Source organism: Trichomycterus rosablanca, chromosome 12 (assembly GCF_030014385.1).
Source record: "Trichomycterus rosablanca isolate fTriRos1 chromosome 12, fTriRos1.hap1, whole genome shotgun sequence".
NCBI lineage: Eukaryota > Metazoa > Chordata > Actinopteri > Siluriformes > Trichomycteridae > Trichomycterus > Trichomycterus rosablanca.
Window position 1 is genome coordinate 6,819,071 of NC_085999.1, and position 14,054 is coordinate 6,833,124.

At 40.0% G+C, this 14,054-nt stretch overlaps 1 protein-coding gene across 1 annotated transcript in view; it reads right to left on the minus strand.

The window, feature by feature from the left end:
* tanc1b (tetratricopeptide repeat, ankyrin repeat and coiled-coil containing 1b) overlaps window positions 1–14,054 on the minus strand; it is a 150,435-nt gene that overhangs the window by 86,362 nt on the left and 50,019 nt on the right. The window contains exon 4 of the mRNA XM_063006489.1: window positions 3,558–3,644. Coding sequence (XP_062862559.1) covers window positions 3,558–3,644 — 87 coding nt within the window. The remainder of the gene's footprint in view (window positions 1–3,557; window positions 3,645–14,054) is intronic.

A 14,054-nucleotide genomic window follows, 5' to 3' on the forward strand; every position in this document is an offset into this window, starting at 1 on the left:
TAATAGAGTGGACAGTGAGTGGACACGGTATTTTAAAACTCCAGCAGCACTGCTGTGTCTGATCCACTCATACCAGCACAACACACACTAACACACCACCACCATGTCAGTGTCACTGCAGTGCTGAGAATCATCCACCACCTAAAGAATACCTGCTCTGTGGTGGTTCTGTGGGGGTCATGCAGAGAAACAGATGGACTACAGTTATCAGTAATTGTAGAACTACAAAGTGCTCCTATATGGTAAGTGGAGCTGATAAAATAGACAGTGAGTGTAGAAACAAAGAGGTGGTTTTGATCTTATGGCTGGATCTGTGTGCATGCCTATACATGCCATATATGCCATAATTAAAAAAAGTCAAAAGATTTGACTTCTGAACACTGTGCTAGAATTACTGTCCAATCTGTCATTATGTGTACAAATAATTACACATCATCTCTCAGCATCTGCTACACACTTATCACTCATCAACAGCTCAATAGCCGTTATATTAATGACAGCAGGAAAGTGCTGATCCATCTTTACTGATGCATGAACTCCCAGTGCTACCATGTACGTGAACCACGGCGAGCTAAACACCTCTGTAACTTTGCTAAACATAACAAATGTCTTCATTCAAATCCTGAGCCACACCCTGTTCTGCACACCATAATAGAAGGGCGCACACAGCCAATTACACACACAGCCACACAATACTAATAATTACAGGCAAAAATATAAACACACATGTACGACTGCACTCACACAACCACTGAAACACATACAAACGTAGTTCAGTGTAAAATCATGCCTGAGCAGACACGTAAACCAGTGTGTAGCATGTACACACACACACACACACACGTGTGGAGAAAACAACCAGTAATATACCTGTGATATAAACATACCTGCATTAATAAGACATAAGATAAGAACATGTGCTGGACTGTGGTGCTTTACTAACACAAATCTATTAAAGACAAGCTGCAGTTTCAAATGTTGATAACTTTAAACACCTGTATATGTGTAAATACCAATTTAAACAACCTTATGATTGACCACATTAACACAGGCGTTAAATGGTGCACAAATCCACACAGAAATCCACTTGAGCTGTTGTAACAATCAAAATATCCAGGTTTGTTTATTGTTTATTTCAGAAACGTAAAATTATAAATAATAATATAATTACAATAATTACAGGATGTCAAATTTTAGTAGTAGTTCTGTGTCAACTCACGTGTGTCATCTCATGTTTTTATGAAGTACCAGAAGCAGCAGAGTACAAAATTAATATTACATCTATGACCACACAGAGTCGTAATTTACTTTTTAATTAAATAATGGTTTTCCTTTATTTCCTTTATTTCCCAATAACTTATTATGCTAATAAAGATCAATGGTTGCAAAAGGCTAAACACATTGATTTTCCCATTTTCCTCCTGAACCCATAGTTTCTAATTCCTCATTTGCACCACCCACACACTGTCCGAGGAGAGCCACAGGCTATCACCCCCCTGGTATGCAGTACCAGTCTCTAGCAGCCATGCTGGAGAAGCAATAAAGACACAGCCACACTCCCTCCCCTAGACACAGACAACTGTGCCTGTGGGACACTCAGTCAGATTGATACCGCAAAAGACATTCAAAATCGAGAGCCCGAGATCTCAGAGGTGGTGGGCTAGGAAGGAAGAAGTGAAGAAAGGAAGGAAGAAAGAAAAAAAGAAAGGTGATAAAAAAAGTGAGGAAGGAAGGAAGGAAGGAAGGAAGGAAGGAAGGAGATAAAGGTAGGAAGGAAGGAGATAATAAAGAAGGAAGGAAGGAAGGAAGGAAGGAAGGAAGGAGAGAATAAAGGAAGGAAGGAAGGAAGGAAGGAAGGAAGGAAGGAAGGAAAGAAGGAAGGAAGGAAGGAAGGAAGGAAGGAAGGAAGGAAGGAAGGAAGGAAGGAGATAAAGGTAGGAAGGAAGGAGATAAAGGTAGGAAGGAAGGAGATAATAAAGAAGGAAGGAAGGAAGGAAGGAAGGAAGGAAGGAAGGAGATAAAGGTAGGAAGGAAGGAGATAAAGGTAGGAAGGAAGGAGATAATAAAGAAGGAAGGAAGGAAGGAAGGAAGGAAGGAGATAAAGGTAGGAAGGAAGGAGATAAAGGTAGGAAGGAAGGAGATAATAAAGAAGGAAGGAAGGAAGGAAGGAAGGAAGAAAGGAGATAAAGGTAGGAAGGAAGGAGATAATAAGGAAGGAAGGAAGGAAGGAAGGAAGGAAGGAAGGAATAAAGGAAGGAAGGAAAGAAAGAAGGAAGGAAAGAAGGAAGGAAGGAAGGAAGGAAGGAAGGAAGGAAGGAGAGAATAAAAGAAGGAAGGAAGGAAGGAAGGAAAGAAGGAAGGAAGGAAGGAAGGAGAGAATAAAGGAAGGAAGGAAGGAAGGAAAGAAAGAAGGAAAGAAGGAAGGAAGGAAGGAAGGAAGGAAGGAAGGAAGGAAAGAAGGAAGGAAGGAGAGAATAAAGGAAGGAAGGAAGGAAGGAAGGAGAGAATAAAGGAAGGAAGGAAGGAAGGAAGGAAGGAAGGAAGGAGATAAAGGTAGGAAGGAAGGAGATAAAGGTAGGAAGGAAGGAGATAATAAAGAAGGAAGGAAGGAAGGAAGGAAGGAAGGAAGGAATAAAGGAAGGAAGGAAAGAAAGAAGGAAGGAAAGAAGGAAGGAAAGAAGGAAGGAAAGAAGGAAGGAAGGAAAGAAGGAAGGAAGGAGAGAATAAAAGAAGGAAGGAAGGAAGGAAAGAAGGAAGGAAGGAAGGAAAGAAGGAAGGAAGGAAGGAAGGAAGGAAGGAAGGAAGGAAGGAGAGAATAAAGGAAGGAAGGAAGGAAGGAAGGAAGGAAGGAAGGAAGGAAGGAAGGAAGGAGAGAATAAAGGAAGGAAGGAAGGAAGGAAGGAGAGAATAAAGGAAGGAAGGAAGGAAGGAAGGAAGGAAGGAAGGAAGGAAGGAAGGAAGGAAGCAAGGAAGGAAGGAAGGAAGGAAGGAAGGAAGGAAGGAAGGAAGGAAGGAAAGAAGGAAGGAAGGAAGGAAGGAAGGAAGGAAGGAAGGAAAGAAGGAAGGAAGGAGAGAATAAAGGAAGGAAGGAAGGAAGGAAGGAAAGAAGGAAGGAAGGAGAGAATAAAGGAAGGAAGGAAGGAAGGAAGGAAGGAAGGAAGGAAGGAAGGAAGGAAGGAAGGAAGGAAGGAAAGAAAGAAGGAAAGAAGGAAGGAAAGAAAGAAGGAAAAAAGGAAGGAAGGAAGGAAGACGATAATGGATAAATTAGTTAATCAATATTGTTATAAAGCAGCTTGACAGAACTCAAAGTCTGGACCACAAATCATGCAGGATTAAAATGCCATTCTCTTCAGGGCATCACCAGATAAAAAGATTGGTAATAAACAATAATAAAACCATAAAACAATTTGCCTTCCAACAATTCAACAGAAGTAAGAGAACACAAATGAATCACTGCTGTGTGACATTAAACCTTCAGACCCACATAAACCAGCTGGACAGTTTAGTTACCCAAACACATTCTAGCATTTAAATATTTCACTAGAACACAGACTTACCATCATCAGTCATTTTCCTCAGCGCCGATGTGAAGGCGTCTGTGGGAATTCGAGGACTCTCCACATATTTGGGTTTCCTGAGTGGTCCTGTGCACGCAGAGAAGAAAAGAGACAGGGGAGTGAGAAGACATCAGGATTCAGTCAGACGCATCATGGAACACGGACGCAAACTTTTCTTTTGAGCTTTGACAAGGCATCAGATGGGCTGGTGGGCCAGGCTTGGCAGAACTCCCGGTCCCTCTGCCTCACACAAGCTTACAGACTGTCACACTGATACTGAAGCTGATTCCAGGCAGACTGGAATCTCGCCGTCACACTCTGAACGGCTCTGGGGACGCGGACGACACAAAAAACCCCGGCAATTAGCCTCTTAACCGAGGAATGTGTGAGTATGAATGTATGAGTACGCTTCTGCTGCCCTCTTCTCTTTCTTTTCTTCGATTCTCTGGGGACTGCCTCTCTCGCTCTCTCATTCTTTCTCTCGCTCAAGCACGTGCGAGCGCACACACACACACACAAACCAAAAAGACGCTCTGCTGCTCGCTTACAACAGACCCATTCAATTCTGACAAGGGAAAACTAGTGCACACTTATCCTTTTCCAACACCAAAAAAGCTTTTGTCAGAACTACGGCCCTACTCAATTCACAGGAAAATGTGCTTAATTTTATGGACCTCATTTTTCAAAAATCAAGTGCCACATTTCATGGCAGTTATTAAATTACACTCATAAGGCACCCAGGTGGTGCAGCGGGATATTCCGCTAGCACACCAGCACAGAGTTTCTGAACTCCTTGGTTCGAAACTCTGTGTTGCCACCGGTCGGCTGGGCCCCATCCTGGGCATAATTGGCAGTGCCTGCAGCAGATACTAATTGGCCACCGTATCTGCAGGATGGGGGTCGGACTATGTGTTGGTGGGTGGGTCTGTGTAAGGACCCTGATTGGCAGAAGAGACACCTGTGCAGAAAGCAGAAGAGGAGGGCACAGCGACGTCTCTCCTCGGATGCAATCTGGTATCTCTCAGCAGCAGAAGACAAAAAATTGAGTGCGCTAAATCGGGAGGAAAATGGGGAGAAAATGCATAAAAAAACTACACTCATAAATTGAATGATAGAATAAATGAAAGCTACAATACACAGCACAGCTACCCTAACGTTTTGTAAATACTCGTTTGTGTTCCTGCGTCCACAGATTTGGTTGGGGGTTTTCAAAATTCAGTTTCCAGAGTCGCATTTTTAGCTGCTTTATACTTCATCATCTTGAACATTTTGTCTAACCCATTGCTGGTGTAATCGAGTGTCTTTAGAGTTTGCTGAGTTTATAAAGAAAGAAATAATCTGCACATAGACAAACTATCAGGAGCAGAATACTTTATTGGCTTGTTCTTTTGAGGTGCAGCACAGACTACAGAGAGATGATCATGTGTGTAAAGAAGTATACTTTTCCATTGACTATGAAATCCCCAAAGGGACAAAATGCACTCAATACGTAAATAAATATATCAAACATTGTCAGCACACTACACCACAGAAAACTCTGTTACTCTAACTTAATTATGATGCCATATGATTGCTTGGACTGCCTCATATTGCATATTGTGCCTTATATTTCATACACTACGAGAAATGTTAAATTGCTAAACACTAAACTTAAATTTGAATACCACAGCAAATTACATATTTCACGGAAAGGGTCATTTCACGGTCTGTGACACGATTTTCAGGTTTTGCCACCAACGTCCAAATGCTGCTGCACGTACATGTTTGTAAAAAATAAGAGTGCACACTTCTTAGTGTAAAGTCCCTGTTTCATCTATCATTTAATACAATATTAAAGCCCCAAGAAACCTTAGTCACCGACACCTGGCCTGATACATTCATGAAAAATTTTGCTCGTTGAGGTAAGGCAAACCGTTTAGACGCACGCAAAGACATGATGTCAAACCCTGGCACAGAGAGATTCGGCGCTGAAGTCTCTGTGATGTAACTGTGTGAGGAAACCCAGCCATAACAAAGAGATTAAAGATTTGTAAGATGATCGCTTCCAGTCTTTTAGTGGTTACATCTTTCTCACACTCTGGAGCATGCACGTTCAAACATTCATGGCTTAACTGTGTGTGAAAACTGACAGCTTAGCTATAAACTTCTGACCCACATGCACACACAGTTCTATTACTGTTTCTGTCAGGTATTTCCACTGACTTGTGAAGTAAAATATTGCGATTGCTATACCTATTTCAAACCTCTTTGCCCATAAGGCAATATTAACCTTTTTACTCCAAATAAACACTTATAATTTAGTAATTTAGCTGTTGGTTTTGTCAGTTAGATTAGTCACACCGCTTTATAAAGAGTGCTTAGGTGGCACAGCAGTCTAATGCGCCATCCAACCACTGCAGAGACCCGATTGGCCCTATGTGCAAGAATGAAATCCGGATGGGAATTCACCTCGTTGCCTTTGCAACACCGACTCCCGTTGTTTTGTTATAAACTGACACAGGTGGCAGGATAAAAAAGAAGCTTCACACACTTTGGAGAGGAAGTGTGCTAGCTTGCAGCAGTGTGGAAGGTCAACGCTAAAAGCCCCACTGCTGCCAATCTGCCATTTTATCATCACTTCATCACAGATAAATGAAGTCCCTACAACACAATAAAATGACAGTAGAGTGTGTTGGAAGTGCAGATGTACTCGGAGGGCTCACTGCCAGGATATAGTGAGTGTAAATGCATGTACGGGCTGCCTGATGTGCACTGCCATCTACAGAGCCCTGCAATGAAGTGCAACACAATTGAACACAATTATTATCCTATTATCCTATTTAAGACCTCTCCAGCCCTTCTTCTTCAAAAGTGTTTAAACGTTTCCAACTTTCCAACTTTTCCTATATCTTTTTGTAACTCAATTTTTTGTGTCGTCCCTTTGTAGCAACAAAAACTTTCTAAAACTAAATAATACTGCTTCTTACACTGCTTTAGATACAGTGGCAGTCTAGTGGTTAGAGCTAGGGCTGGGCGGTATATCACGAATATTAATATATTCGATATTACTTTTTACACGATGTTAAAAATGGCCATGTTCGATATATCGAGTACGTCTAGGATACACAGGTTACCTTTTGAGAACATTTAAAACAGCACAAGCGCTGTACATAACGCTTTCTCTAGCGCATGAGCGGGTGGGCGCGTGTACACACACACACATGCAAACTGAATCACTGGATCCGAATCAGGGAGTCGTGCTCTTATCTGTGGTAAAGATTTATTAGTTTTGCTCACACAAATGAATCAGTTCATTTGTGAAAGAGATTCATTCGTGGTTCAAGCCTTGAAAAACAACAGCTGTATAAACCAATCAGAGCTTCCGAATTCAGATTTTGGGTGGAATTTTAATTTCTCGCTTGATTGGTTTCAGCTTTTTACCTTATAGGAGGATAAACACAGTTGGAAATGGATTTATATATTCTGGAAATATTCTGGAAACATATAAGGTGGCCTTCAAGAAGAAAAACGAGGTGATTTTATCTCTAATAGAACAACACGCAGGTACACAGCAGTTATGATTTTATGCTGCTGTGTGGTTGATCTGGGTCGCGGTTCTGATGTTTAACGTGTGCTTTCATTTTGCAATGATAACAGCTTTATCAGATACTGAAGTTTTTCGAGATTTTTTTTATGCTCATTTATCTGAAGTAAAATGGACAGCATAAATTTGAGATTCTGCTGGTTTGTTTGATATAAATATTGTCAATATGAATACAAATACAGCTTTATAATTATACAAAATATAAACACTGTAATTCTGTCAGAACTGATCAGAACTACGATGTTTTGTGTTTTTAAGAGAACTTATAAACTATATAAGCTAAAATACGAGCAGTGGTCTGAAACTGTACTTTAAGTTTACATTATATCGTATCGTATATCACCACTTCTCAAAAGCATATCGAGATATGAGTTTTTTAGTCATCACACAGCCCTAGTTAGAGCTTTAGACTATCAATCAAAAGGTTGAAAGTTCGAGTCTTAATTTCGTTGTACTGTACATCTGTATATGTTTCCATTAGGGGGACACGGTTCACCGCTAAAATGCAGAAACATGCCACACATACAAACCCTGTAATGCAGCAAATGTAAATAAAAAGACAAGAGCCTTAACACTTTCTCACAGTCACATGAGGACAGGACAAACAGGCATTAGTGTCAGCTTTAATACAGCACCATGTCTGGAACACAGCCATAAAGAAATCAAGGGAAATGGCTTCCTTTTCACTACTGGTGGTAGTCCAGCTTAAATTCCACCTTCGTTGGTGGCTAAATTATGTGTTGAAGCATGATCATCACCACAAAATTCCAACCTGTGGCTGTGAGCTTGGTGCAAACCACCATCTATGTGTGGAATTTCACACCTGCAGCCAGACCTCCTTCACACATCTCCCAGGCTTTACCTGCAGAATAGTAAACACTTCAAAGGTGTCAAAGCTACTGCACACACACTCACATTCACACTCACACACACACTTAAGTTACAACCACTGACATTATTAACCCCCCCCACACACACACACACACACACCCACAGGGTGTTACTGTGTGCCTTGCACCCATTGAAAAGCTGGGATAGGCTCCAGCACCAACCTTAATTGAATAAGAGGATAAAAAAGTGAGTGAGTGTTTTATATGATTCCTTTAACATATTACAATCTAAATACTTTATTCTGTAGTTTAAATGTTCATTAAAAATGCCAAGCTAGGACTAGCCCTTAGCACTTGTGTTTATGTTCAAATTAACTAAACTGTAATTTGTCTGATGTGTTTACAAGTCAGTTTAAAAAAAAAAAAAAAAAGCTAAATTTGCACTAAAAGTACTTGTTGAACATATAAAATATGTTGTGCAGTGGAATAAGTGAAATTTAGCCGAGAGCCTCGACACAAACTGTTATAACTTGGAAGGACTGAAGATACGTCTTGTTTGCTCACTTGTTTTGAGGGTTTTTGGAAGGGGGCTTTAAAGCATTCAAAACGATATGATACATTTTCAACAATGGACTCTATGAATTATTCACATTTGCAACTTGCTATCAAGACAGAGATCTACTGTACGAGCAACAAAAGAGACAGGAAGAGAACAAGCTGTGACAATCATCTTCTTTCTCTCGAAAATATCACTCTTCAGTTCCGCTTTGTCAAATAACAGGAGTGAGAAGAACGTAGCAGTCATAGCTGAAAGCTTACTTTTGTTACATCAAAGATTCATGAGCACAGAGAATCAATAAAGTGCTGATTTATGAGCTTTTCAGTTTTTTTACGAGACACATACCACCCCATCCTTGACCTGCATTTTAATATACCATCTAATTAACCCCGAGGAACCTAGCGGCTTGTGTGGGCTGAATATAAGCGTCGCTCAGAGTTGTGCGTATGCATGATGTACGTAATGTGTGTAATTTGACAACCTTTCAACAAAAGCACTTTTTAGTGTCATCTAGCCATTACATCTAACTCTCATTAAAATTACAGTAGACCCTTGAGTTACGAACCGTTTACCATACGAACATTGTGGGTTACGAACAATCTTTTTAACGTACAAACAAATTTCAGATTGCGAACCGAAATTTATGAAACACATGACGTCACAAACAAGTTGACTCCGAGCATCTCTCTCTCTCGATATATATATATATATATATATATATATATATATATTATATATATTATATATATATATATATATATATATATATATATATATATATATATATATATATATATATATATATATACACTGTATATATATATATATATATATATATATATATATATATCACTATATATATAGTGAGCGAACATTCAGACAGCAGACTGTTTTTTCAATGTTTTCTTTATATTTTGTAAAATTCTATATTAAAATGGCCCCAAAGAATGTGCAGAGAAAGCACAGTGCTGAGAAAATGAACAAATCTATTACATTTGTTGTTGTATAATTACTCCTGCCAGTAGCTGTAACTGTGTATCAGACAGCGGGGACAGTGAGTGAAAGAGAAGAAGGAAATTATTCCTTCGTGCAGTTACACCTAAAAAACACTATTGAAATAAAGAAGAAAATAATAGAGAAATATGAGAGTTATAGTTGTTTCTGCTAGATACATTTATATTATAAAAAAAAAGAAGGAAATGTATTATGGTGTATGGTACAGCACACGTACTGTACTGAAATGTGATGTGTATTTTTTATGTACAGTACTACTGTGTATTGTTGTTTATTATTGTTTATTACAGGAATGTCTATTCTATAATTTAAGGGAAAATATACTTGTATTTATAACAAAAAAAGAGCATTTAAGACATTAGAGAGGTTAGGTAAGGGCGGGTTTGGGAGGTCTGGCACGGATTTATTCTATTTACATTATTTCTTATGGGAAAAATAGGTTTAACTAACAAACATTTTGACCTAAGAACAGCCCTTCAGAACCAATTACATTCGTAAGTCAAGGGTCTACTGTATATACAGATGTGAGATAGTTATTATTGATAACAGCGGGACAGACAACCCGTGTTTAGAAACGGACATGCTGATATCATATTAACATTTATTTATTTATTAGGATTATAACATCATATTTTACACTTTGGCTACATTCATGAAAAACTGTAGTTACTCGATACACAAAATTCATCAGTTCACAAAGTTATATCAAACACAGTCATGGACATTTACATTTTCTGCATTTAGCGGACGCTTTCATCCAAAGCGACTTACAGTAGTGTGACAATCTAAGCAATGGAGGGTTAGAGGCCTTGCTCAAGGGCCCAACAGTGGCAACGTGGCAGTGGTGGGGCTTGAACAGCGACCTCTGAATTAGCTAGTCCAGTGCCTTAACCACTAGGCTACAACTGCCCTGATATTTTGTATCTCCAATTCACCTCACTTGCACATCTTTGGACTATGGGAGGAAACCGGAGCTCCCGAAAGAAAGCCACGCAGACACGAGGAGAACATGCAAACTTTACACAGAAAGGGCCCGGTCCACCCCACCTGGGGATCAAACCCAGGACCTTCTTGCTGTGAGGCGACAGTGCTACCCACTAAGCCACCGTGCTGTCCTATATTTACATTTACATTCTGGGCATTTAGCAAATGCTTTTATCCAAAGTGACTTATAGTGAAGCAATTGAGGGTTAAGGGCCTTGCTCGAGGGCCCAACAGTGGCAACCTGGCAGTGGTGGGGCTTGAACCAGCAACCTTTCGATTACTAGTCCAGTACCTTAACCACTAGGCTACAACTGCCCTGATATTATGCTGACTATAACCTTCATATGGAAACGATTCTATAATACAGTCATGTTTTCTGACTTGGGTGTGGTTTGAGTTTATACAGCATGACGTGTTCAGACTTTTAAACAGATCTGAACTGTAATTACACACTTTAAAGTTACATGTAATTATACACTTATGGAAAAGGATTGCTTAATTGTTTATAGCTGTAAGGGTCACAGCATCACCTGCCTCAAAATTTACATTATAGTCGTCATTCAAACTATTGTGACTCTTTATTTAGTACTCTAACATTACTCTTAAAATATCAATCCGTTCTTTTTAAGTAGGAATATTAATTTTATTTTTTTGTCTGGTCCCCACCCCTCTTTATCTCCCAATCTAATCAATTCTCAGTTGTAAATCCGCAATCAGGACCGTGAGTCATGTCTTTACCAAGTTTATTTAAGTTATGTAATATGTGATTGTATTATTGTACATTTACAGCTACATTTACACAATACTAGTTTTTAGCATACACTGATCAACCATACCATTAAAACCACCTCCTTGTTTCTACTCTCACTGTACATTTTATCAGCTCCACTTACCATATAGAAGCACTTTGTAGTTCTACAATTACTGACAGTAGTCCATCTGTTTCTCTACATACCTTTTTAACCTGCTTTCACCCTGTTACTTAATGGTCAGGACCCCCACAGGACCACCACAGAGTAGGTATTATTTAGGTGGTGGATCATTCTCAGCACTGCAGTGACACTGACATGGTGGTGGTGCGTTAGTGTGTGTTGTGCTGGTATGAGTGGATCAGACACAGCAATGCTGATGGAGTTTTTAAACACCTCACTCTCACTGCTGGACTGAGAATAGTCCACCAATCAAAAATATCCAGCACACAGTGCCCCGTGGGGAGCGTCCTGTGACCACTGATGAAGGCCTAAAAGATGACCAACTCAAACAGCAGCAATAGATGAGCGATCATCTCTGACTTTACAGCTTCAAGGTGGACCAACCAGATAGGAGTGTCTAATAGAGTGGACAGCGAGTGGACACCGTATTTAAAAACTCCAGCAGCGCTGCTGTGTCTGATCCACTCATACCAGCACAACACACACTAACACACCACCACCATGTCAGTGTCACTGCAGTGCTGAGAATGATCCACCACCCAAATAATACTCTGTGGTGGTCCTGTGGGGGTCCTGACCATTGAAGAACAGCATGAAAAGGGGGTAACAAAGTATGTAGAGAAACAGATGGACTACAGTCAGTAATTGTAGAACTACAAAGTGCTTCTATATGGTAAGGGGAGCTGATAAAATGGACAGTAAGTGTAGAAACAAGGAGGTGGTTTTAATGTTATGGATGATCAGTGTATAAGGACTGCACCATGCTTTACAACCCCTCTTCTAGGGATGCAACACCTGATCGATTATTTAAACACTGGCCATAAATTTCATTATTAATTAGCTGTTCTATCATTTATTTAATACTACATGGCTAAATATGATAAACTGTCTTGGCCATGTTAGAGCAAACTATTCGTCTTTTATTGACAGAGCTGCATGTACACAGAGTCACATAGACGAAGGAGGTGTGGTAAAAAGAAGCATCATAAATTTCCACTTTGTGGAACAGCATTGTCTCTAAGTGAACCATGGTCATTACCGTTGGGCAGTGTGTTTAGTACGAGCTGTCTGAAAATGTATTTCCCACTACAAAATAGAGCTCATGTCATGAAACCATGTGTGTTCAGTGATAGCTCCAGTGATAGGGCCAGTGATAGCTCAGTGGTTAAGGTACTGGACTAGTAAACAGAAGGTTGCCGGTTCAAGCCCCGCCACCACCAAGTTGCCACTGTTGGGTCCCTGAGCAAGGCCCTTAACCCTCAATTGCTCATTGTGTAAGTCGCTTTGGATAAAAGCGTCTGCTAAATGCTGTAAATGTAAATGTAAATGTAAATGTTCAGTGTGTTTTTTCTTCTGTTTTGTACATTTTAATCACAACATCCTGTGTTAAATACTTTATACATTTAGGGGCATAAGAAAGTGGACAATGTTCCATTTTATTGAATGAATATACACCGATCAGCCATAACATTAAAACCACCTCCTTGTTTCTACACTCACTGTCCATTTTATCAGCTCCACTTACCATATATAAGCACTTTGTAGTTTTACAATTACTGACTGTAGTCCATCTGTTTCTCTACATACCTTTTTAACCTGTTTTCACCCTGTTCTTCAATGGTCAGGACCCCCACAGGACCACCACAGAGCAGGTATTATTTAGGTGGTGGATCATTCTCAGCACTGCAGTGACAATGACATGATGGTGGTGTGTTAGTGTGTGTTGTGGTGGTATGAGTGGATCAGACACAGCAGCGCTGCTGGAGTTTTTAAATACTGTGTCCACTCACTGTCCACTCTATTAGACACTCCTACCTAGTTGGTCCACCTTGAAGATGTAAAGTCAGAGACGATCGCTCATCTATTGCTGCTGTTTGAGTTGGTCATCTTCTAGATCTTCATCATTGGTCACAGGACGCTGCCCACAGGGTGCTGTTGGCTGGATATTTTTGGTTGTTTGACTATTCTCAGTCCAGCAGTGACACTGAGGTGTTTAAAAACTCCAGCAGCGCTGCTGTGTCTTATCCACTTAAACTAGCACAACACACACTAACACACCACCACCATGTCAGTGTCAATGCAGTGCTGAGAATGATCCACCACCTAAATAATACCTACTCTGTGGTGGTCCTGGGAGAGTCCTGACCATTGAAGAACAGCACGACAGGGGGCTAACAAAGTATGCAGAGAAACAGATGGACTACAGTCAGTAATTGTAGAACTACAAAGTGCTTCTAATATGGTAAGTGGAGCTGATAAAAAGGACAGTGAGTGTAGAAACAAGGAGGTGGTTTTAATGTTATGGCTGATCAATGTATTTTTTTTCTTTGTATACTCTGAATGCAATATGCTTTTACTATTTTAGTGAATTTTGCATCCTTATTATCCAGTAACTAAACAGTATCATTTTATTGTATAGGTACTTATTATATGTATTATGTGGGACACACAAATCCAAACAACAACAATAAAGCAGGGATAGTCGGTCATCTAAATCAGTGATGAAGACATGGCTGCAGTTTGGCCCTTTCTCTTAGAGATCTGCATAACATCTGCTACTGCAATAAAGCTAAAACAGCCGTGTTAAACACTCCT